The 26,741-nt window shown below is 33.8% G+C and overlaps 2 protein-coding genes across 9 annotated transcripts in view; one reads left to right on the forward strand and one right to left on the reverse strand.

Moving 5' to 3' along the window:
* The window catches only part of DNAJC9 (DnaJ heat shock protein family (Hsp40) member C9), a 40,786-nt gene extending 32,489 nt beyond the window's left edge, over positions 1–8,297 (forward strand). Inside the window, exon 5 of the mRNA XM_064488070.1 lies at positions 8,010–8,297. Within this exon, the coding sequence (XP_064344140.1) occupies positions 8,010–8,078 (69 nt within the window). The 3' untranslated portion in view covers positions 8,079–8,297. The remainder of the gene's footprint in view (positions 1–8,009) is intronic.
* The window catches only part of FAM149B1 (family with sequence similarity 149 member B1), a 52,795-nt gene that overhangs the window by 24,579 nt on the left and 1,475 nt on the right, over positions 1–26,741 (reverse strand). For 5 of the 8 annotated variants that reach the window (XM_031462164.2, XM_031462159.2, XM_031462157.2 and 2 more), the window contains exons 2-5: positions 23,952–24,056; positions 22,867–22,996; positions 6,393–6,535; positions 5,486–5,602 (exon numbers count right to left, since the gene is read on the reverse strand). In XM_031462164.2, the coding sequence (XP_031318024.2) occupies positions 5,486–5,602; positions 6,393–6,535; positions 22,867–22,996; positions 23,952–24,056 (495 nt within the window). Of the gene's footprint in view, positions 1–5,485; positions 5,603–6,392; positions 6,536–22,866; positions 22,997–23,951; positions 24,057–24,942; positions 25,009–26,741 lie in introns of those variants that run through there. The other 3 variants (XM_064488065.1, XM_031462161.2, XM_031462163.2) reach the window with 3 other exon arrangements.

Genomic DNA, 26,741 nt, shown 5'->3' on the forward strand with positions numbered 1-26,741 from the left:
AATCATCAGACTTCAGAGATTACCATGTCTAGAAAATAACCTTTAACTTCTAAAATGTTTGTAGTTCTTTTACTTACTAAAAGAATAACAGTAGTCTTACCTAATAATGTATTGACCTGAAAGTAATATTTATATTAAAGTAATATTTAAGTTCAGATCTGTTTTCTTGTGAGAGGAAAAAAAAAATCACTGCCACTTTATTCTTCTTCACTTGTATGGAGGATAAAATGACTTTGCAGGGTTTATTATTTAGACGGTCTAATTTGGAGCCAGCCCACGAAGCTGTAGGCCTTAGGAGGTGGAATTCTGCAGCCTTCATGGAGGTGATGACTGCAGCCCTCCAGGGCGGATGGGAGGAACAAGTGGCAAAGAGCTCTCCTTCCTGACTAGGATCTGAAAAGCACAATTAACTACTCTCAACTCCACTTCAGACCAAATTTATCTCTCAGTAGACCTCTAGAAATGACCAAAATAGAAGAAATTTACATGAAGGTGTGAGCTCATGATGCCAAAAGGAAAAACATTATAACTTAGTATACTGTAAAGGAAATATGATTGTGGATGGCCCTACCAGTAGAAGAACTGAAAGAGAATATTTCCATGGTTTTAGAGAGGTTCAGAAAGCTCTTTATGTCTTAAAAAAAAAATCTGATTTGTAATTAGCTTGACTGGGCTCTTGCATTTAGGACAGTTATAAAAAAAATCAAAGAAAATGAAAGCAAAAGCTATAATTTGTAATGAGTGACACAAGGGAGGTGGGCTTAGGACAAACAACACTATATCACTTTAATGATTTTTTTTAAATTGTGGTAAACAATAAAGCATCAAATACACCATCATAACCGTTTTAAACTATATGGTTCAGTAGTGTTAAGTATATTCACATCATTGTACAACAGATCTGTTGAACTTTTTCATTTTGCAAACTGAAACTCTGATACCCATTAAACACTAATGTCCCTTCTTCCTCCCCTCCCTTGACATCCCCCCTTCTACTTTCTATGTCTATGATTTGACGACTTTAGATACTTAATATGGGTGGAATAGTGTTGTATTTGTCCTTTTGTAAGTGGCTTATTTCACTTAGTATAATATCAGTGAGGTTCATCCATATTGCAGATGTGACAGGATTTCCTTCTATAATATTCCATTGTATGTATATACCACATTTTCTTTACCCATTCATCTGCTGATGGATATTTGGGTTGTTTCGAACTGTTGGCTGCTGTGGATAATGCTGCAGTGAACATGGGTGTGTAAATATCTCTTTGAGATCCTGCTTTGAATTTTTTGGATATTGGATATATACCCAGGAGTGAGACTGCTGGATCATATGGTAATTCTATTTTTAATTTCTTAAGGAACTTCCATATTGTTTTCCATAATGGCTGCATCATTTTACATCCCCACCAACAGTACATAAAGGTTCCAGTTTCTCTACATCTTTGCCAACACTTGTTATTTTCTGTTCTTTTGTTAGTGGCCATCCTGATGGGTATGAAGTGATATTTTATTGTGGTTTTAATTTGCATTCCTCTTTTGATTAATGATGTTGAGCGTTTTTTCATATGCTTGTTTGCCATCTGTATATCTTCTCTGAGAATTGTTTATTCTAGTCTTTTGTCCATTTTAAAATTGGGTTATTTGTTGTTTAGTTGTGTAAGTTCCTTATATATTCTAGATATATGCCCCTTATCAGACATGCAGTTTGCAAATATTCTCCCCCATTCCACAGGTTTCCTTTTCACTCTGATGACTTTCTTTTGATGCACAGAAAATTTTAAGTTTGATGTAGTCCCATTTGCCTGTTTTTGCTTTTGCTGCCTGTACTTTTGGTGTTCTATCCGGTAAATCACTTCCAAATGAGGCAATGAGGCTTTTCCCCAATGTTTTATTTATAGTTTTAGGTCTTACATTTAGGTCTTTATAGTCCATTTTTAGTTTATTTCTGTATATGGTGTAAGGTAAGGGTCCCACTTCATTCTGCATGTGGATATCCAGTTTTTCCAATACTACTTGTTGAAGAGATTGTCCTTTCTCCATTGTGTATTCTTGGCACCCTTGTTGAAAATCATTTAGTCATATACACAAAGGTTTATTTCTGGGCCCTCTGTTCTTTTAATGATTTCTTAAGAGTTATAGTTTTGCATATAGTCATATATTTTAGCAACTTATTAGTTATTACAGTTAATTTTTGTTGAGATATGCATTTAAATTAAGGGTAGCTCAGCCCCTTATGCTAACTTGAAGCAGCAGAATGCATAGTTTTTTCAAATAGAAATGTCTTAGAAATCATCATTTCAGGGACCTTTTCTGGCCTTTGCTTTCTTTCTCCTTCTGCTGCCATCATCTTCTATCGTTGTAAGTTCCTAGAATTCCATTTTGACCTAGACATTAATATTTGTTTTGATTGGTAACACTGTTTTGCAACCATAATATCAATTAATTAATTTTCATGGATTTGTTATCATATAAATATGATATTTTGATTTAGTAAAAAAATAAAACAAAACTGAATGCTAACCATGCTCTAGGTGTTGTGCTAAGTATTAGAGATATAAAGAGGAAGAGATTGCATTTTTTGTATTGTTTATTGTACCACTTTACTCTGGCCCAAGAACTCAAGAATGGAAACTGGACCAAATATCCTGCTTGGTACATTTGAGATTTGAAAGAAAGCCAGTGTGGGAGGATTAATGAATGAGATAGAGAGTGACAGAAGATAAAGACAGAGATGTAGACTGAGGCCAGCCCTTGACATAATTTTATATTTGTATCTTAAATTCAGTAGGCAGGTATTGAAGATTTTTAAGTAGGGGACAGAAAGGATTAACTCTGAGCTTTAAAAGGAAAATCTGATGTAATGTGGAGGGGCAAGAATGGATATAACTTGAAATGTTATTTTTACAGAAAGTCTCAGCAGTTGATAAGCCTCATATTTTATGGAAAACTTATTTGTTAAACTGAAAAAAATATTGAAATGAATTCTTGACACATTTTCCACACTTCTTATTTAAAAAGGGGGCAAAACTGTAGCAACACCACCAATTTATATACCCTCACTACCCTAATTTTGTTCTCAAATACTAGTAGCCTCTCAAAGGAATTAGGCCTCCTTGAATTTCAGCTGAATCCGTGTCTAAAGGAAGGAAAAATTAAGTAGGGCCTAGAACATCCTACTGTAACCAGAAAGTAAGGTTATAGTCAAGACAAAAACAAGGGAGTTAGCTTGACATGGGCAAATTGTAACAGTCTGAGCATCAATAATAATTATGGTTAATTAAAATGTATAAATACATATATATTGCAAAATGATCAAAGTTCTTTCTTTGTTTCGGTAGAGGACAGAAATCCTGAAAAACTTAACTTTGTTAGCGAAATAAGGGAGTATGGATGCTAAAATTTTAAGTATAACAGTATAAAAGTAATGAATAACTTCCAAATTGATAGGGGAAATATGGAAAACTCACTGTAACAGAGGGAAAGAATTAAAACACAAGGGGGAAAAACACAAGAAAAAGAAGATAAATAGAAAACACTAAATGGTAGAAATGAGTCCAAATACTGCACATTACAGTAGACAAAATTTACCCATAAATAAGACAGAAACTCTTAAAACTGGATTTTAAAAATCCAGCTACATACTATTTTAAGAAATAAAACAGGGAACTATATTCAATATCTTACAGTAACCTATAATGAAAAAGAATATGAAAATGGGTGTATGTATGTATATGGATGACTGAAATATGCTGTACACCAGAACTGATGCAACATTGTAAACTGACTATACTTCAGTAAAAGAAAAAATAAATCTCTGAGGGGGTCAATGAGACAGGAGGGAGAAGGAAAGGGCACAATCATTAAAAGAATGACACAGAAGTTAGCACCAAGATGGCAGAAGATTCAACTCCCAGTAGACCTTGAGCTTCATTATACACTCACTGTACTAAGTTAGCATAGTACATTGGCACTCCCGCAGGTGCCATGTCCAGGGCTAACCATAAAAGGTCAAATAGTGAGTGATGGCCCAGTTCCTGGGGATCCCAGCCTGTCTCCAAAGTAGTTGGAATAATCCTCCCACCTGTTAGCATATGAAATTACCAAGCCCATAAAAACTAACAACTCCGCACCTTGTGGTCGCTCTTTTGCTTTCTGAGATGGCTGGCACACTGTATATGGAGTGTCTGTCTACTTCTGCTTTACCCACCCCCACGCCTCATGTCCTCTATGGCCTTCTGAGATGGCTTACACTCAGTCTATGGAGTGTGCATCTCTCTGACTAAATCTACTTTTACGAAGGGAGGAAGGGAGAAAGAAAGGAAGTCTGCAGTATGTTGTAGATGATTTAGCCAGATGTCCTTAAAAAGGAGGCGCTAACTGCTCAGACTTGTTTCTTATTTCTTTAGAAATAAGTTCTCTAAATGGAACTAGTATTTATAGTTATAAAATAATAAGGGATATATAAAGTTTATACTAACAGATCAGGTAAATATATCTTAATAGCAGGGCATGGGTTTTGTAATTGTGGTCAGTGAGAGTTATAGAATGTATTATTTCTGTGGGAGACATTAGTTTTTAAAAATCTGAAATGTATATAAAAGGAGTAAACTTAAAAAGGCTTATTGATGTAACACACGAGGTTTAAATGTTAAAAGAAAGCTCAGTCTAGTGACCAAAAGCTTAAGTTTAAATAACTTTGGGAGAAGCAAACAAATCCCATTCTCTGAGCAAAAATCAGTTAGTTGATAACCCAGATTCCATAACCCTAACTGACCTACGACAATAATACTTTACTTTGTGGTCTAATGAAAATACTACTAGCCCAAAAAGGCATCAAAAGTAAGTAAAACTCCAACTCTTAGAAGGTATCAAGTAAGTAAAGCTACAGTCTTAGGAAAAAGTAAAGGAATAATTTTAAAATGAATTAAAATTATGAAATGTTAGCATAGAATTAAGGGTAAGCATAAATTTTTGAAATAGTCCTATTTGAGTTTATTTTGCTGCTGTTTAAATAGTTGGAGGTGTTCAAAGAATTAGCCATTTAAATTAATGTACTAATTACTCAGTTTAAGCTAATATACTAACAGCAGTTTAACTTCTGTAGATTAAGTTGTAATTAGCATTACATGTTTAAGAAAAATCACTTTTTCAAGATTTTTTTCAAGAAACTTTTAAATGTTTCTTAGATCCCTGAATTTCTTTAAACCAGTGTATCTACACATCTGTTCCAAGAGGGAAGTGCCTGTATTTATAGACAGATGTAGATATAGATATATATTGATCTGAATAACCTTTAAGCCCTAGAGAATGTCTTACTTTTTGAACAAAAAATTAAATAACAAATTTCTAATATGCATGAAGACTATGGTCAATCTTACAGAATTTGCTTGCTTCACTAAATACCAATAGTAAGAAGTATTTTAATCCCTAAGTATAACTGGTAGAATATAATACTTGTACATTACAATACATAAATACTTACATAGTAGAATCTCTTTCTTGAGACAGTGTTGCCTCATATGAAGCTGAAACAGCAGAAGGGGATCTAGGGTACAGTCCATAACCTTCACTTGGAGTGATTATCTGCCTACCCAGAATCCTTCAAAGCGAAGAACATAAAGAGACAGTTAAGCACCTTCACCGGGCATATATAATGTAGATATTTTTGGAACAAATTTGATGGCTTTACATAGAAGTCCAGTACATACTTAGTCTGTTACTGATTAAGAAAGATTCTTGAGAGAAATGTGAATCCAGAGCCTTATTAAAGGTATATCTCTCTTCCCCAGAATGGAGATGGAAAACATAAAGCTATAGTCACTCCCTCTACTCCCCCCAAAACTCCAAGGAAACTAGGCAGACATTTGTAATTTGCCCTCCATCCTCTATAACAGTCTTCATTAAATCTTCCAAAATGGGTGAAAGACAGCCCAAATTAGTGAAAATTGAATTATACTTTTAAGAACATGAATCTATAAATTTTAAGTATGTGTAATAAGTGCACTAATGCAGTTTCTAAGGACACTTCCTAATAGCCTTTATCTGCTTTCAAGTATATGTGCGTAAGAATTTAACTGTAGACAACAGTGTAACCAAGTACATTTTCTGAACTTCTTGCTCTAAAGAAGAGCTCTTTGGACAGCGACAATACACAGATCTTAGCTACTGGTATAGAAATTGTTTTACTCAATTAGGACAACATATTGGTAGTTATGAAACTCAGAGAAACTGCCATCGACGTGAGTTTTCTATCAACTGAGGCTTTTCAGCACATGGCCTTATTTACACAAAACCATGCCCATAAAGATTTCAGAATAAATAAATAGGTTTTTTTGAAGTCTGCTTTTCAAATTCTAGTATTAGCTATGAATATACAAGGATTCCAATACCTGAGGTGAGGAAAGCTACATGTCCACTGTTGGCACTCTTCTTGTAGACTCTTAGTATGTACACTCAACTTCTGCTCATATAAGAACTCATCAATGGCTGTGAACATTGCCTGGACTTTTTCAGTTGCATTTTGATCAAGTTCCTAGAAGAAATTATTACTCCATAATATTTAGGTGAACTTTAATCTCTGTTAAAAATCGTAAAGGTTAGTGGGGGAGGGTATAGCTCAAGTTGTAGAGCACATGCTTAGCATGCACGAAGTCGTGGGTTCAATCCCAGTACCTCCTCCAAATATGAATTAATAAATAAACCCAGTTACCTCCCTCATTAAAAAATCATAAAAGGTAAAAAGCATTCAGATTTTTGTTTTGTTTTTGATATTTAGTCCATTTGAAATACTGTTGAATTTTTGTTAAAGAAAAGTTAAGTTAATGAGTTTTGGCTCTTTAAGTATTCAAATAGCCTTCCTATTCCTGTTTAAAGGAAATTTGTAGAAATATCTACATTTTAAAAGTAACATTTTCTTCATCATGAAAACCCAGAAAAGTATAAAGAAAAATAAAAATTACCAATAATTCTACCACTGTAAAATAATGATTGTTAATTTTAGTATAGTTGCTTGGTTCCAGTATTTTTTTAGAGCTTAAAGTAGACAGTCAATCCTACATGTATAATACTTTGTAGTGTGTATTTTTTACTTGACAATTTAGGTTAAATCTTTTCCCTATAAATCTATGGCTATAAACTGTGAATTTGATCATGTTATCTGATTATCTGCTTACTCTCTACTTTATCTGTATTTATGCATCCTTTTGCATTCTTGTGGAAGAAAAGTTACACCTTCTTTTAAAAGCACAAGATGAGAAATATATATTTTCATTCTAACAATAAAAGTCAGCTTCTATACAATAAAACAGGGCTTGCTAGGTAGATGTAGAGTTTAACTTTAAAGACTCAATACAAATATATTTTTAAATTTTTCTTATTTATTATTTTCAAGTTCCTGGATGGAGTAAGCTCAAACTTTCCTAGTCTCAGTGAAATCTATTACTTTTCCTATTAAATACTTATCTTCTTAAATTCTGTTCATGTCAGCTTTTTTTTTTTGCTGGTATTTGCCTCTTAGAACTTTTTCATCCCTTCATTTTCAACATTCAGGAATCATTCTGTTTTTGATATATTTCTTTAAGTAGCATGTAGCTGGATTTTTAAAATCCAGTTTCAGAGTTTTTGTCTTATTTATGGGTCAATTTTGTTCACTTATAATTATTGTAATGTGCAATATTTGGACTTATTTCTACAATTTATTTTGTGTTTTCTATTTACCTTCTTTTTCTTGTGTTTTTAATTCTCTTTCCCTCTGTTACAGTGAGTTTTCCATATTCCCCCTATCAATTTAGAAAATATTCATTATTTTTATACTGTTATACTTAAAATTTTATTATCCATACTCCCTTATTTCACTAACAAAGTTTAAAGTTTTTCAGAATTTCTGTCCCCCACTGAAACAAAGAAAGAACTTTGATCTTTTTGTAATATATACATATATCAAATTATGTTGTACACCTAAAAGTAATTCAATATTATATGTCAATTATATCTCAATTTTTTTAAAGGAAAAAGAAAAGGAGAACAAAGATGTGAGATACATTGTGAGGACAGAAGACACAGAAATTGATGACTGATTCATTGAGAGAGGTGGTTGTGAAGATGAATCCAAGCCTTCCATTCTGGGTGGTAGGATGCTGCTAGAAATCTCTATCGTATTTTTTTTCATTTAACTTTTTATCTTTACCTTATTTCTGACTTAATAGCATATATTTTTAAAGCAGGAGAGGTAGACACTTAGGACTTTTCAGGAAAAACTCTTACTAGTGTTTTTCAAGCTTTAGGACCATGTGGACAGTGAAATCAATTTTAAGACATTATTAAGTAATACCAAAAAAGTAAAATATAATAAAGCAGAATGGAAAGTAAAATATGATAGTGATCACTCATATAATGGTTCTTACTTTGTGTAGTTTCGTCATGTGTTTTATGTACACACACTGGGTTACAATGTCAACTACATGTCTTAGTGTGAGTTGCAGTTTAAAGTTTCAAAGGCACTTTCTAGTCTAAACCTTCCTTCCTTCAGTTTACAGGACTATTGACAAAAATGAAAAGGGATTTAGGGGCTTAAGACATCTTTCACCACTCTGACAATCAATGACAATCTACTTATGTAAAACAAATTTTTAAAAAGGACTTTGATATGCTTTAACTTCCCTCTAAGCATCTTCCATGTGATTTTTATTTTGAATTTTAATATTAGTATTGGTTTTAACACATAAAATATTATTGTTATTTGTTTTAGTAACTACTTAGGTTTACTAGTATGCTTTGCCAATTACTTTGTTCTCTGTTGCTTCTTATATCCCATTCCTTTCTTCTGGCTTTATTTTCCTTCTTGCTACAATCTGTCCTTTAATAGTTCTTTCAGTGAGTATAAATGAATGGGAAACTTTTGTTCTATAGATGTTTAAAATGTCTGTATTTTGCCTTCACTACTGCATGGTAGTATATCATATATACATAATTTTATTACTTATTATATATATCATAAATAGAGGTATATCATTTTTTCCTTAGTTTGAAGATATAATATCATTGTCATCTGGCATTTATTGTTCATTGTGAGCAACCTGTTGTAAGTCTGATTTTTACTCCATTATATGTGATCTATATTTTCTAATAGCTTTTAATAGTTTTTTTTTCTTGATTTTCAGCAGTTTCTCTGGAATATATCTGGAAGTTTTTTGTTTTTTAATTTGTCCTTTACTTACAGTGCTTTTTCAACATGAAGACTGTTGTCTTTCTTCAATTCTTTAAAAAAAAAATCAGTGATGATTTCTTTTAATATTGCCTCTCTTCCATTCTCTCTTTCCAAATTTCTGTTAGACATATATTGCAGCATCTTGATCCATTTTCCATGTCTCCTAACTACTCTTCAGATTCTCAATGTCTTTAGCTTTCTAGTTCCAGGTGATTTTCTTAGTTCTGTCATTCAGTTCACTACTATTCTGTTTTACTGGGTTCCATTTACATAGAGTAATCATGTCCAGTTATCTGTTGAGATATTTCAAATGCTATTCATGTCCAAGATTTTAAACTGGATCTTCATATCTGTCTTTTCTTAAATTAAAATCTCTACCTGCTTTGTTTTAAGAGTCCCCACTAATTTTAATAGATGCTATCTTATCCCTTAACTCTGAGTACTTAAAAAAAGTTTAATAAACTTTTGGAGAATAATTTATATACAGTAACATTTCAAGTATATACATGCAGCACAATGAGATTTGACCAATGTATTCACCCAACTAACCACCATTTCCTTCCAGTTTAGAACATTTCTGTCATTCCAGAATGTTCCCTTATATCCTATGTAGTTGAATTTTCCCATTCCCCATATCAAGAAACCATTGATCTGATTTCTGTCACTATAAATTAGCAGGTCTGTTCTAGAACTTCATATCAGTAGGCTCATGCAGGATGTACTTTTATGTGTTTAGTAGCTTCCTTCACTCAGCAGAATGTTTCTGAGGTTCATCCATGTTGTTGCATCTGTTGGTATTCATTACATTCTATTGCTGAGAAGTACTGCATTTTAAGAACATGACACAATTTGTTTTTATCCATTCTCCTATTGAGGGACATTTGCATTATTTACAATATTTGTTATTATGAATAAGTCTGATATGAATATTCATGCACAGATCTTTTTCTGGACATATATTTTTATTTCTCTCAGATAAATACCTAGCAGTAGAATTATTGGGTCTTATGAGTGGATGTTTAGTGTTAAAATAAACTACTAAACTATACTGCAGAATAACTATATAATTTAGCACTCCCACGAGGAATGTTTGAGCATTAAATCTGTTCCACATCCTGACTAATAATAGGTATTGTCAGTCTTTTTAGTTTTAGAATTTTGGTGTGAAGTGGTGTATCATGACAGTTTTAAATTTGCATTTCTCTGATGATAATGATATTGAGCATCTTTCTGTATGCTACTTGGCCATTCATATGTCCTCTTTTTACAGACTGCCCAAGCCTTTTGCCTATTTTTTTCAACTGGTTTATCTCCTTAATGTGGAGTTTTAAGTTTTGGATACATCCTTTGTCAGATATATTTACTGAGAATATTTTTTCCCCATCTGTGGCTTGTCCTTTCATTTTCTTGATAGTGCATTTGGAAGCACAAAAGATTTTAATTTTGATGTAGTCAAATTTATCATTTTTTTTAAGCTTGTGCTTCTGGTATGTCATATCTATGAATTAGTTGCCTAACCCAGGGTCTTGCAGGCAGGTTTCTCGTTTTCTTCTAAAAGATTGACAATTTTTGCTTACATTTAAGTTTATAGTTTATTTGAGTAAATTTTTTGTATGATGTAAGGTAAGGGTCTAAGTTCACCTTTTTGCATATGGATACCCAGTTGTCCCAGCAACATTTATTGGAAAAAATATCCTTTCCCTATTGAATTGCTTTGGTAATTCTTCATCAAAAATAAGTTGACCCTAAATATAAGGGTTTATTTCAAGATTCTCTGTTCTGTTCCATTGATCTATAGGCCTATCCTTATGTCAATACCATACTGTTTTGATTACTGTACCATTATATTAAGTTTGGAATGTGATAGTATAAGTCCTCTAACTTTCTTCTGTTTCAAAATTATTTTGACTAATATGGGTCTTTTGCAATTCCATATGAATCTTAGATGAGCTTATCAATTTCTACAAAAAGCCTGCTGGGATTTTGATAGGGAATGCATTAAATATATAGATCAATTTGGGGAGAAATGCCATCTTAATATATAGCCTTCCAGTCCATAAACATGGAATGTCTCAGGTATATTTCATTTTTCTCAGCAATGTTTTAAAATTTTCAATGTAAAAGTCTTGTTCTTCTTTTGTTAAATTTATCTCTAACAATGTTTTTGTTCTTTGTGAATTTTTAATTTTCATTTTCAGATTGCTCATTACTAATGTGTAGAAATACTGTGGATTTTAAAATTTAGATACAATTCCAATACCATGAAATTTATCCTTTTCAAGTGTGCAATGTAGTGGTTTTAGTGTGATTCCCAGTGGTTTGTAGTATATGCACAATTGTGCAACCATCACCACTATCTAACTCCAGAACATTTTCATTATCCCCAAAAGAAACCCTGTCTTGCATTAGCAATCACTCTCCATTGCTCTCTCTGCCTGGCCCCTGGCCACTACTAATCTGCTTTCTGTCTCTATAGATTTGCTCTTTTGGACATTTCAGATAAAAAGAATCATATAATGTGTGGCCTTTTGTGTCTGGCTTCTTTCACTTAGCATGTTTTCAAGGTTCATTCATAGTGTAGCACCTATTAGTTCTTCTTTTTTATGGCTGAATAGTATTGCATTACATAAATAAAATGTATTTACAATTGATTTCTATAACTGATTTCATATACTGTGACCTTCCTGAACTCTACTAGAACTAAGAACTAAGAATTTGGGGAATGAGGTGGAGGGAGTGTAAGTTTTTTAGAATTTTCTACATCATGTCACCTGTGAAGATAGTTTTATTTATTCCTTTCCAATGTGGATGCCTTTCATGTCCTTATTTTGTCCTTTTGCACTGACTAGAACCTCAATACAGTGCTGAATAGAAGTGGCAAGAGTGGAAATCTTTACCTTGCTCCTGATCTTAAGAGGGAAATATTCAGTCTTTTCCCATTACATATACTGTTAGCTGTTGAGTTTTTCTTAGATGCCTTATGTCAGGCTGATGAATTCCCTTTTACTTTCTAGTTTTTTGAGAGTTTTTAACATGAGTGGGTATTGGATTTTGTCATATTTTTCTGTGTCAATTGAGATAATCATGTCGTTTCCCCCCATTACTATGATGTATTAATTTTCTAACGTTGAATAGCTGTACATTCCTTGGATGAATTTCACTCAGTCAGGGTAAATAATCCTTTTATGTTGTTAGTCTTGGTTTGCTAATAATTTAAAGTTCTTATGTCTAATTTCAGGAGAATATTACTTTGTAGTTTTCTCTTCATGTGATGTCTGTCTGACTTTGGTATCAAAGTAATACTGGCCTCACAGAATGAGTTAAGAACCATTCCCTCTTTTCTGAAAGATTGGAATTATTTCTTTCTTTAAATATTTAAGTGTATATAGAAATACAATTGATTTTTAATTGACCTTGTATCTTGTGGCCTTATTAAACTCATGTAATAGTTCTAATCAGTTTTGTTTGTTTTGTGAATTCCTTAGAATTTTTTACATACAGAATTCTTTTCTTGGGATGTCTTTGTCTGGCTTTGGTATTAGGGTAATAGTAGCCTCACTGAATGAGTTGAGGAGTGTTCCTTCTTCTATTTTCTCAAAGGGTTTATGAAAGGTGTTTATTATTTATTTTTTGACTATTTGGTACAATTTACCAGTAGAGCCATCTGTGCCCGGGGCTTTTCTTTGTAGGAAGATATTTAATTTATTTAATTATTATATATCTGTAAGGATTTTTTTATTCCTTTTTGAGTTTCTTCTTTGACTCATTGGTTATTTAGAAGAGCACTATTTAATTTCCAAATACTTGGGTATATCCCAAATTTGTATCTGTTGCTCACTTCTTACTTAGTTCCAAATGATTGGAGAATATACATAGTATAATTTCAATTCTTTCAGATTTATGAGACTTGTTTTATGTATGCTTGAAGAGTACATATTCTGCTGTCATTGGGGGAAATCAATTAGGTCAAGTTGGTGGATAGCATTGTTCAAGTTTTCGGTATCCTTGTTGATTTTCTGTTGTTCTACCAAGTATTGAGGGTAGGGTTTTGGAGACTCCAGCCACAATTGTTGTGTTCTCTTTCTCCTTTCAATTCTGCCAAATTTTGCACCATGTACTTTAAGGCTGGGTTGTTAGATATATATAAGTTTATGATTGCTTTATTTTCCTAATGAATTGGCCTTTTCCTCATTATGAAATGTCTTTTTGTTTCTAGTAGTATTTTCTGCCTTAAAGTTTACTTTGTCTGAGTTCAAATTGAAGCAGTTTTTATGGCTGCCTTGGCTCTAATTTCTGTGCTCTCACGTATCTCCTCTGCATTTTCGTGCTGACTGAGGCAGCCAGGGATGTGTGCATAGTTTGGGCCCTCTCTGGCCTCTCCTGCATGGGTATGTGCAGTTTATTAGGGCCTTCTATGACTTATATCTCAGATTTCCTTGATAAACTTCTGAATAGTCTGCCAATCCATTTTTTGCCCTACTTAGTACTGAAACCTCAGACTATCTGAGTCACTGTTTTTCCTTGTTCATATGCCACCGAGTTTGCTACGATTATTGACAATGCTATTGGATATAAGGTTCATCCAAATCTACTGAGCACTTTCTGGTGGTAAAGCTGCTGGTTTACACAGCTTGCCATTTTAAAGTTGAACAGACTCTTACTGTTCCTAATTCAGAGTCCTATCGATTTTCATGAATAACTGCTACTCTATTTGTTGTGTTACCTTCGGTCATTTTATTGTTGGTTTGGGGGAAGATTTGTCAAGCTACTCAATCTGCCATACTAGAAGTCCCACCTCATAATTTTCTTTTATTATATTGTCTTTGTCAGGTTTTGGCATCAATATTATGCTGGCCTATAAAGTGAATTGAAAATGTTCCTGTATTTTGGAAAAAGTTTGTGCAACTGTTATTTCTTCCACAAATGTATGATAGAATTCATATAGGTGAAACCACTTGGGCCTACAGCTTTCTCTGTAAGAGTTGCTTGATTCAGTTTCTTTAGGGGTTTTACAACTGTTCATATTTTGAGGAATTTGTCCATTTCATCTAAGTTACAGAATTTATTGGCATAAAATTTTTTATATTCTGTTAATATTATTTTAATGTCTCTAGGATTTGTAGTGATAAATTTTCTTTCATTCCTGATATTTGTAATTTGTATTTTCTTGCTTTATCTTGACTGTTATCACTAGAGTGCTTATTAATTAGTAATCTTTTCAAAGAATCAACTCTTGGATTTGTTCATTTTCTCTTTTATTTATCTATTTTGTGTTTAACTGATTTTGCTTTTAATTATTTCTTTCATTCTACTTTGGGTTTAATTTACTCTCCTTTTCTAGCATCTTAACCTAGGAAATTAGCTTATTTATTTAAAAACTTTCTTCTTTTCTAAAATAGGTATTGAAAGCTACAAACTTATTTATAAGAACTACTTCAGCTGCAGCCACAAATGTGGATATTTTATGTTTTTGTTACCATGTGGTTCAAAATACCCCCTAATTTTTCTTGTAATTTAATATTTAGAATAGTTTTGTTTAATTTCCAAATATTTGGGGATTTTTCCAGGTATCTTATTGTTACTGATTTCCAATTTAATTCTGTTGTAGTCAGAGAACATACTCTGTAAGATTTAATCTTTTGAACAATATTGAGACATTTTATGGCTTACCATACAGTCTGTCCTTGTAAACATCCCATATGCACTTGGGAATATTGTGTACTCTGCATTTGTTGGGTCTACCCTCAGATCTTCTATGTTTTTTACTGATTTTCTAATTGTTTTATTAATAACTAAAATCTCTAACAACAGTTGTGAATTCACCTAGTCCTTTTTTTGGTTTTATTAGTTTTTCTTCATACATTTTGAAACACTAGTAGATATTTATTTATTCAGAATTATTATATCTTCCTGGTATGCTGTGTTATGGACTGAGTTATGTCCTCTTCAGACTCATATGTTGAAGCCCTAATCTGCAACATGATTTTATTAGGAGATAGAGCCTTTAAGTTGGAAATTAAGGTAAAATGAGGTCATAAGGGTAAAGCCCTAATCTGATAGGACTGGTGTTCTTACAAGGAAAGGAAGAGACACCAGAAATCTCTCTGCCTGTGCATGTGTCCAGGAAAAAGGCTATGTGAGGATGCAGTAAGCCAGGAAGAGGAGCCTCACTAGAAACCAGCCCTGATGGCATCTTAACCTTGGACTTGTAGCCTCCAGAACTGTGAGAAAGTAAATGTCTGTTGTTTAAGCCACACAGTCTGTGGTATTCTGTTCCAGCAGCCTCAGCGAAGATAGGCTGCCTTTTTATCACTAAAAAATATTCCTCTTTCCCAGTGACCAACTCTGTGTCTTGAAGTTTATCTTGTTTCATATTAATATAACCATGTCAGCCTACGGTGTGCATGGTATAACTTTATCCTTTTAATTTCAACCTATTGGTCTTTATATTTAGAGTGCATTTCTTCTATATAGTACACAGTTGATTCTTGCTTTTTTATCCATTCTGCATGTTATCCATTCCATTTGCATTTAATTATTTACATGGTTAGGTTGAAATCTACCATCTTGCTATTTCTTTTCCATTTGCCCCCTCACCCTTTTTTTGGTCCTTTCTTGTCCTTGTTCTTTTCTTTTTTTTTTTTCTTTTCCTTTCCTGCCTTATTTTGGGTTAATCAAATATTTCTTAGTATTCCATTTTATTGCCCCTAGTGGCTTCTTAGCTTATTCTTCTTATAATTCTTTAAATGCTTGCTCTATGGCTAATAATAGGCATTCTTAACCTATCAAAGTCTAGTTAAGAGTCAATATTTTACCACTTCATACCTCCCTCTTATTACTTCCCATTCCTCTCTTGATACCTGACACTTCACAAATGTAATAACCATATAACAATAATTCCATTTATATTCACTCATCCTTTGAGGTGTATTTATCTCAGCTTTTACTTCTACAAATATAATCTCCATCTTGCATATTTCTTGCTTTAATCAGTCACTTATCCCTTAGAGAAATCACCAAAAAATACAGACTTTTATATTTACCCACTTAGTTAGTTTCTGGTGTTCTTTATCTCCCTATGTCCTGCAGATTCATCTACCCTGAACTCTGATCTCCGTTACTCAGCAAAATGGGGCCACCATGCTTAGGATTCTAGCTCACAATTCCATAGTTAGAATATTATCCCCAGGCAGGGAGCCAGGATAAACGGGCTCACTTTATGAGTTTTTTTCTCTCATGGATTGTAGCTGTGTGCTGCCTGTTAACCAACGCCTTAACAGACACTCAGCATGGGGTTTCAAAGCCAGAAGAGAATAAGGAAGGCATCTACCTGGGAGGGCATCCTGGTAAGAAATTGGAACGCAAGCACGATAAAGAGGGCATGTGTGTGGGAAGATGGCCCGTTGTATGGTGGGAGCCCGAGAGGGGTGATGAGAACATCTAAGCATTTTTTCTGACCCTGAGCAGTGTGAGAGGGGTGTTCTCGTTACTTTGGCAGTGTACCAAATTACTCCAAAACTGAATGGCTCAAAATAGCGATAATCATGTATCATCCCTCCAGGTTTCTATGTGTCTGGAATTTGCAAAGATCATGACAGGAATGGTTTGTCTCTTCTCCACAACATCTGGGATATCAGTTGAAAGGCTCTTAAGGTTGGAGCTGAAAGCATTTGAATGCTCATTCTCTCAAATGTCTGGCAATTGATGCTGGCTTTCAGCTGGGGGGCTTCAGTAGTTCTCTACATGGGCTTTTCCATGTGATTTAAACTTCCTCACACCATGGTGGCTAGATTCCAAGGTCAAGCATCCAGAGAGAGAGAAACAGAAATAGCCAGGCAGAAGCTGTGTTGCTTTCTAACCTAGAAAATCATGTAGCATCACTTTTACTGCATTCTACTGATTGAGGCAGTTAAATGGTCCATTCAGGTTCAAAGGGAAAGAACTCCTCAGTGGAGGAGTACCAGTATCTTGTAAGAAAGGCATGTCAGATAGGAGATATATTGGCATGACTTTTGAAAATATAATCTGCCACAGTGGGTGCCCTGCTCATGGGGGAGCAGGTTGTTGCAAAGTGATGGAGCACAAGTGAGATTAGAAGAATGTCCATGTGGGAGGCCAGCCAGCTTATAATGTTGGAACCAGAATGGAGGGAGGAAAGTTACCCTGTGCGGCTGGAATAGGCAGCCCCACCCTGGGTGACAGCCCAAGCAGTGTGAGGAAGGTGTCTATGTGGAGGCCAGGACAACATTAGGTGTCTGACTCTGAGCAGGATGAGATCATTCAGTGGGTGGGAGAGTAGAGGGGGCAGTGACCCAGCATAGGGTGCTGAGACATCTGTGGAGTGAGAAGGGCATTTGGAGAGGTTAGGAGGCAGTAGTGTGAAACTGGTTATGTTCAGGGAGATTAATCAAATAAGTAAATATATTAAAAATAATGGGAGCCAGGTTGCTCACTGTCAGATAAAGAAATTACAGATTTGGAAAAGGGAAAAACTAGAATGAACCTTGTCATTTCAGAGTGGAGTAGGAGGAATACTTTTTACTCCCTATTTCTGTCCACTGGGAGGGTTTGGGAATGAGTGACACCTGAAAAGCAGTGAGCACACTTAGCACCCAAATATTTGTTCCTAAATGTGGCACTAAAAGGAACCAGGGCTCCTTGGAGAAGTGACTGATTCCAGGGCTGAGCAGAGATAAAATAGTACTCAAAGAAGGATGGGGGCATGTCAAAATGGCACAGAAGCCAGCCTGAGGGAATTCTACTGGCCAACTCTAGGACAATAAGAACTTAACTTAAGATAAATAATGATAGTGATGTATTATAACTCACTGAACAAAATAGGAATCCTTGAGTCTACATTGATATAAGTAAATTCATAAACTTAAAGTTTGATGAGGAATAGGATAGTAGCCACATAATTTCAAAGTACCTCTCCACAAAATACTTCTAAATACAAATAGAAAAAAATAATAAGGTAGAAGACACCAGTTTAATTACGTGATCAAAGTGAACATCATCAGTAATGGGACAAATGGAATCATGTGCCACACAACAATGCGATGAGAAAAACAGGCTCATTTGTGTGATACCACAGATTGAAGAACTGTTCCAGATTGAGGGAAACTAGAGAGACATGACAATGTGATACGACTTTTGCTATAAAGGATATTATTGGGACAACTAGTGAAACTAATGCAATCTATGGATTAGACGGTAGCAATATATCAGTGTTAATTTCCCAAATTTGATGACTGTACTCCAGTTATACAGTGCCCTTGTTTGAAGGAAATACACACTAAAATATTTGGTGTGAGGGAGCATCATGTCAGTGACTTACTATCCATTTGTTCAGGAGAAAAACATTTGGCCCTTCATACCCGTGTGTTTGTAAATGTAAAATATGTTTACATTGTATTAGGTATTACAAATAATCTAGAGATGATTTAAAGTGTGTGGGAGGATATGTGTAGGTTATATGCAAATACTGCACCCTTTTATATAAGAGACTTGAGCATCCGTGGAGTTTGGTATCCATGGGGGGTCCTGAAACCAATCCCCCACATATGTGGAGGAATGACTGTTCTTTTTACTATACTTACAAACTTTTCTGTAAGTTTGAGGTTGTTTCAGGTTTTTAAGGAAACACAATATGTAGTAATTGCAACTTTGATCACAAAATCTGATTTTCATTAAGACATGCCTTACTAACAAAATAATAGATTTCAAAGGAATTACCTACTCTGACATACATGTGAAATCTGCAATTAAATGTTTCTGTAATACAAAGAAAATATCAACATTATTTATATACTAACCGGAAACCTTGAAAAAATCATATAATTATAGGTATAAATATCAAAGAGAAACGTATTCTTCAAAAAATTAAACATAGAGTTTTTATGTGACCCAGCAGTTCCACTCCTAGGTATATACCCAAGAATATTCAAAACATGTGTCCACAGAAAAATTTGTATACAAATGTTCATAGTGGCATTATTCATAACAGCCCAAAACTGAAACATCCCAAATGTCCATCATCAGATGAATGGATAAACAAAGTTTGGTATATCCATGCAATGGAATTATATTCATTAATAAAAAAGAACTACCAACACATGCTATAACATGGAAACCTTATATGCTAGGTGAGATAAGCCAGACACAAAAGGTAACATAATGCATGATTCACTTATGTGATATGTTAGAATAGGCAAATCCATATAGACAAACAACATTAGTGGTGGCCAGGGGCTGAGTGGAGAGAGGAATGGAGAGTGATAGCTAATGGAGACAGGGTTTCTTTTTGGGGTGATGAAAATGTTCTGGAATTAGATAGTGATGACAGTTGTGCAACTCTGTGAATATACAACTCTGTGAATATAAACCACTTTAAAAGAGTGAACTTTGTGTGAATATTGTAGTAAATAATAAAAATAAATCCAATGAAAGTTTAATCTAGTATTCTACAAGATAAGAAAAACATTTAAATTAAATATCAAAAGTTTTAAAAATATGGCAAAGACTATAAATTTCTCCCAGAAGCCAACATTACCTAGAACACTGTTCCCTTAAAAAAATAGGAATTCTACACCTATATACTAGCAACAAATAGATTAAAAATATAAATTTTAATATTATACCATGCAATGTACCTAGGAATAAATCTTCAACAAATGTACATTACCATTATGGATAAAATTATAAAAATTATTAAAAGGCCTTAAAGAAATGGATATTAAATGGGAAGTTTTATATAACAGATTCCAAATCAGGAGAACTCAGTATCATAAAGCTAGCAATCCTCCCCAAGTTGACCTATGCAATTTAAGTCTGATTCTAACATACATGAAAAGGATTGGCCAAGGCAGTTACTGAACAATGCAGTTAGAGTTCACTATCAGATTTTATGGATTATTATAAAGCTATAGTTTAATTAAAACCAGCTGTATTAGCCTGAGTTTAGATCAGTTTAGAGAGCCCAGGAAAAGACCCTTTCATATTTTAAAACTTAATCTATAACAGAGGTAAGATAGCAAAATCAGTGGGGAAAGGATGCAACAATACTACTGGAAATGATACTGCCTTCTATGGAAGAAGTTGGAAACGTGTGTACATTTTCAGTGATCATAACGGCCAGGGGGTGCTACAGGTATTTAATAGGCAGGGAACATGAATACTAAACATCCTGCTACGTTTCTGTACAACAGCCATACCCAAAATGCCAAAAATGCACTTGCTTAGAAATCCTGAACTAGTCAGTACATGGTGCTGAAACAATTCATTGTCTGTATGGAAAATTAAAATTATGATCCATATACCACATACAAAAAACAATTCCAGGGGGATTAAAGACACAAGTGTGGAAATTGTGAAAGTTACAGAAGCCACATACCAGGAAAATATATTTGCAATACATTTAATAAAGAGGAGGAGGGTATAGCTCAGTGGTAGAGTGCATGCTTAGCATGCACGAGGTCCTGGGTTCAATCCCCAGTGCCTCTTCTAAAAATAAATAAATCTAATCCCCCCCCAAAAAAACACCTAAAAAATTAAACCTCTATAAAAAATAAAGGATGAGTATATCAGTGATTAATTGCATTTAGTTACTACTAACAAAAACAGTAACAGTGGCTTCAAGAAGATAAAAGTTTATTTTTCTCTCATAAAAAATTAATCTAGGGGTAGGCATTAAAAAGCTGATGTGGTGGCTCCATGGATATCAAGGACTCTGTTTCTTCTATCACTTCCATCCTCAATGATGCTTTATGATCTAAGACGGCTATTTTACCTTTAGTTATAGTTCCATGTTCCAGGCAGTAATTAGGAGTAAGGAGGTAAATGGAAAAAATGGCATTCCAGAAAGCCCCATCTCCTGACTTATTGTACAATTCATTAGCTACCTTTACCTGTAACAGAGGTTAGTAAATTAATTTTCAACTGGGTACAATACCAAAAGTTCTGTCATTCTATAGGGAGAATGGATATAACACAGCTTCCTTAGAGTCTCTACGTATCTGGAACAGGGATCAGCAAACTATGGCTAGTGGGACAAATCCAGCCCACAGCCTGTTTTGTAAATAAAATTTTACTGGAACACCATCATGCCCATTTATTTACGTAGTGCCTGTGGCTGCATTCTCACTGAGAGCTGAGGGTCCTGCCAGTCTTCAAAGCCTGAAATATTTACTATTTAGTCTTTTACAGATAAAGTACACCTACCACCCCTAATCTGAAAGATAAAGAACTGCTACCAATTACTTTGAAAATAATAAGCAAATACATAAATGAGTATGAAATATAAATAGGCAATTTACAGACTACAAATATGTGCAATATCGTGTCTGAACTCTCCAAACAACGCTGATCAAAAGAAGCCAGATATAAAGAATTCATATTGTAGGATCCCATTTATATGAAGGGCAAGAACAAGTAAAACTAGTGACAGAGGTCAGAATAGTGATTATCTTTGGGGTTGGGAGAAGGCATCTAAGAGCTTTGTGGGGGTCCTGACTGTCTATATATTCATCTGTGTACTGTTTTCATACACATACACACACACATGCATGTATGCACACACAAAATGTAAGTTATGCAATTTTCTGTAAGCTGTGCAACATTTTTTTCTAACCAACCCCACTGCATCAGATACCTTTTTAAAAAAACTTAAAAGTCTGTCAAACATGAAAAAGTTTGATAATTCACTGTTTTGGTCAAAAGTACAGGAAAATAGGCCCTTTCATATGTTCCTGTTGAGAATGTACGTTTGAATAACCTCTACAGAGGTAAATTTGGTTAACAACTTTCAAAATTACAAAAGCATGTATCTTTTGAGCAGCATTCCACCTCTACAAATTTATTCTCAGATATAGTTATATTTATGTAAAATATATACAGAGTTATAAATGCAAATTTTTTGTAATAACAATGGCTATGCAACTATTAAAGAACTATCGTTAACTGGAAAAACAAATGGCCCTGGATAGTGTATAATGACAAATGTTAGGTAAAAATAAAAATAATTAAAATGTACAAAGTTAGCAAAGGAACCAAATTTGTAAAAAAGAATTCCTGTCTGGTTCCTTATTTTTTAATTGAAATAGCTTTAGTGGTTTTTGCCATTTAAACTGATATCTGCTATTTAACTGGCAAATAGTCATTTCAGGTTTCAAGGGTTTGTGTGTGTATATATATATATGTATATATATGTGTGTACATATATGTAAAATAAAATTAGAGCCATATCGTACATACTATTTTTAAGGTGCCTTTTTTCACTTAACAATATATCATAAACATTTTCCAAGTCTATATGGCTTAGTAATAAAGTTTCAAAAACACTTTAAATAACAAGGTAATATTAGTAGTGGAGTCTGCATTAGTGGACTGACACAGCAAAAGGAGCAGATCCAGGACCCAGATCCACAATAACCTGCAATTGTTTAAGCCAAACACTAAGCATCTCTAAGGATCAACTACTACATCCATAAAACAGCAAATACTGAAAGAGGGTGAAGACTAATACTTCTTTACGGCCATTTTAAAGGGTAAAGAAACAATGTAGGAGAAGGAAGGAATGAAATATACTGACAAAATTGACAAATCCTAACTCCCAGAACAGTCTCCCAAGCACTCCATCAGACCAATAACATAAAACTCACACCATATCCCCAGGAGAAGTCCGAGCTGCCTTCAGTAGAGATCCCTGTGCCTGTATAACTTGGAAAAGCAGACCTTGAATTTCCAGTGTCAGCTGATGTAAAAGGTGATTCTTGTGTGATGTCAGACTCACTAAATGCACAATTTGGAAGGAGAAGAGAAAACAGAAAAATTCTTATATTTCCTCAAGTTTCTGCAGCATTAATTACTTAGCATTTTATTAGGTGATAAGCATGTATACAAATATATCCACAGAGGCAAAAATAAGTAAAGAACTTGAAATGTAAGCATCATGGAAAAGGCCAACCTAATTCCTAGAGAACTGATGGCAGCCATTCTAAATAATTCTAGTTTAATAATACTTTATGGATTCTAGTCTACAATGAATACTTTAACATTCCACTTACAACCTCTACCCTTGCAAACTACAGACATTTCAGAAGTATTAATAGTGTCTAAACTTATATGGCACTTTTACAGTTTACCAACCACTTTTACAGATAGTAACCCCATTTTATCCTCACAACAACCTGGTGATGTAGAACTCAACTCCTTTTTTAAGACAAAGAATCTGAAATTTAGTTCTAGGTTTTGAAACTGGGTCTTAAGAGTATAATTTTTCTATGATACCACACTTTGTTTCTCAGAACCCTCTGAGAAGTTAGTCTCCTCCTCTGTTCTATTTTTAAAATAATAACTGCCGTTAATGTTTACTCAGCATTTACTATACTTTATTTCATTTATATTCACAATACGCTTTAAGATATACTATTATCAGGTAAATGGTTTGCTCAGTGTTATTCAGCTAATAGGTAGCAAAATCAGGATTAAAAATCAGATCTGTTGGATTCCTCCTGAGTCTGTGCTTTTAACTACTTCATAATATCATTTTTCAAAGGTTATAAAATAAGTATGATGTTTCCATTAGCTGTTCCAAAATGAAAGTTGAGGGGTACTGAAAATGTGATAAAAAAAAATTCTTGTTTTGTTTCATTAGTACAAGGCTTGATACCAATCCTAAGATTGAAAAAAGAAAACCTGTTATTATCAAGTGCAATATGCAAACAAGTACACTTTGTTTTATTACCTTTGGGAACTTATGTCTTTTTCATGGCTGTCATTGGTAGAGGAAATTTCATCCAGCTGCTCTGGAAGGGGATGATGATTAAGAGCATGTTTTGTTATTCCTTTCCTGTAAAAGAGAAAATCAAAGTTATATTTCCTGTAAAGATAAAATATAAACTTTTCAGTAACTTGATCTACAAGTTAGTCACCTCCTTCTTGCTGTCCTGGAACTGCACTGTCCAATACAGTAGCCATTAGCCACTAGCAGTTAAAATGTGGTCAGCTGAAAATGAGATGCACTTTAAGTGTAAAACACATAGAATTTCTAAGTTCTAGTACAACAAGAATGTACAATATATCATTAATTATTTTATCTTGATTACATGTTTAAATGATAATAGTTTGGATATATTTGGGTGAATCAAATATATTCTTAAAATTAATTTCACTGCAAACTGAAAATATAATAAGATATAAACACACACCTATTAGAACAGCTAAGATAAAATATGGTGATAACACTAAATTCAGGCAAGGATGTGGAGAAACTGGATGTCTCATACATTACCAGTAGGAATATTAAAGTTGTACAGCCACTCTGGAATAGTTTCACAATTTGTTAGAAAACTAAACACATGCATTTATTCTAGACCTAACCTAGCCATTTGCACTCTTGGGCATTGATCCCAGAGAAATGAAAATTTCTGTTCCCACAGAAATTTGTACACGAATGTTCACAGCAGCTTTATTTATAACTGAAAAAAAAAAAACTGGAACAACTGGAATGTCCTTTGACAGGTGAACTAAGGTTAAACTGTGGTATATTCACACAATGGAACATGATTCAGCAATAAAAAGGAGTGGACTGGTACATGTAACAACTTGGATGGATTTCAAGGGCATCATACTTAGTGAAAAAAGCCAAGCTCAAAAGGTTACATACTATATGATTCCATTTATAAAACATTCACAAATGATAAAACTATAGAAGTGGAGAAAAGATTAGTGATTACCAAGGTATGGAGAAAGGCATGGATGGAACAGCTCTCTGTCTTGTTTGTACTTGTTGTTACATAGATCTATAAATGAGACCAAATTGCATAGAACTATGTACACATATACACACACAAAGAAATAGATATAAAAATTGATGAAAACTGAGTAAGGTTTATACTCTATTTAACAGTACTGTATCAGTGTCAGTTTCCTGGCTTTGAAATAAGTTACATAAGTTGTCATCACTGGGAGAAGCTGGGGGAAGGGTTCATAGGACTCTATGTACTATTTTTGTAACTTCCTGTGAGTCCATAATTATTTCAAAATAAATAGGTAAAAAAGTTAATTTCACCCATTTATACTATTTTTTAATGTGACTACCTGAAATTTTTAAATTATATTTGTGGCTTCTATTATATTTCTATTGGACAGTGCTATTCTACAGAGTTCAACATGTGCATTAGAATAAACTATGGGGTCAATTATTATATGTTCCAGTTCTAATCATCTATAGTAGACTTTCCTTCCGCACAAAATTCTACATTCAAATAACATAATACATTAAAGAAAGTTACACAGATATCTTAACAAGAGGTCCTCCCAGGGCCTTTAATATGCAAATGTACATGAGAAATCTAATACTCTTATTTCACAGGAAAGGAAAGTGAGGCACAGAAGGATTAAGTAACCTGCTTAAGGTCATATGGCTAGAAAGTGATGGAGCCAGGATTCAAATCCACGTAGTCTGAGGCTTCTTAGAGCAAATGAGTAGTTTGAGATTTCAGTGAATTGTATCATTTTTATATATAAAAGATAAATCTAAAGACCTAGTCAGCAGAGCTTGTACTTTAAATTACTTCTTAAATGGTGAGGATGGAATTGTGCAGAGCTATTTGTACTTCTCTCATTCAATGATCCTACACCAAAAGCTTGTCTTTGAGACAGTGTTGGGTATCAGAAATGTGAATTCCAGCTAAGAAATAGAAACTTAAGACAATTTTAGTCTGTCAAAGACATCTGGTTATGAAGTGACAGTTAGATAACCAAAGATGTATTAAATTTGATCATACCCTTATGGTTACATAAGAAAATGTCTATAATTTTTAGAAATATGTAAAGAAGGATATGGGGGGAAATAGTGTCTGGGGTTTTCCTTCCTTATTTCACATATGACAGAGAGGCTGAAAAAATACAGAAGAAAGATGAAGCAAATATATTAAAATCTTGATAACTGTTAAATGTAGGTGACAAATAGGTCATTATATTATTCACTATACATTTATGCTTGAGATTCATCATTTTCAAAATGTTAAGCCGTATTGTGAAAAATCACTTTTTTTCAAACTCTTCTCAGTATCTATAATTTGGAACTACTAGAGAGAAAACTAAAGTTACTTCAACAGAGCAAATTATTGTAACACCTAAAGTAAAAATTGCTTTTAATATAGTTATTCAGATGCATATAATTTTCATTATCTTCATTATTCACATTATTCTGATGCTTCTAGAGAATCATCCTTTGGCAGAGTTATCTTTACAATCAACAATAGAGAACAAGTAACCTAACTATACTTGGTCCATAATTTTGGCCCAGTTAGTGCCGATCAACAGTTTTTTCCATAAAAGATATTTTTTAAATTCTCAGAATGGTCAGAATTAATTATAAAAGCAGATTTTTAGCTAAGCCTTGTTTGCTTTATTGGGAAATGACTGTCTTCTTCCTAGTTCCTAAAAAGCTTATTATCTAAATTGCTTCTGTGTCCTATCCTATACTCGGTAGATAATAAGCTTCTGAAAGGCAAGGAAAAATCATAGA

This window comes from Camelus dromedarius, chromosome 8, assembly GCF_036321535.1.
Source record: "Camelus dromedarius isolate mCamDro1 chromosome 8, mCamDro1.pat, whole genome shotgun sequence".
Lineage (NCBI taxonomy): Eukaryota > Metazoa > Chordata > Mammalia > Artiodactyla > Camelidae > Camelus > Camelus dromedarius.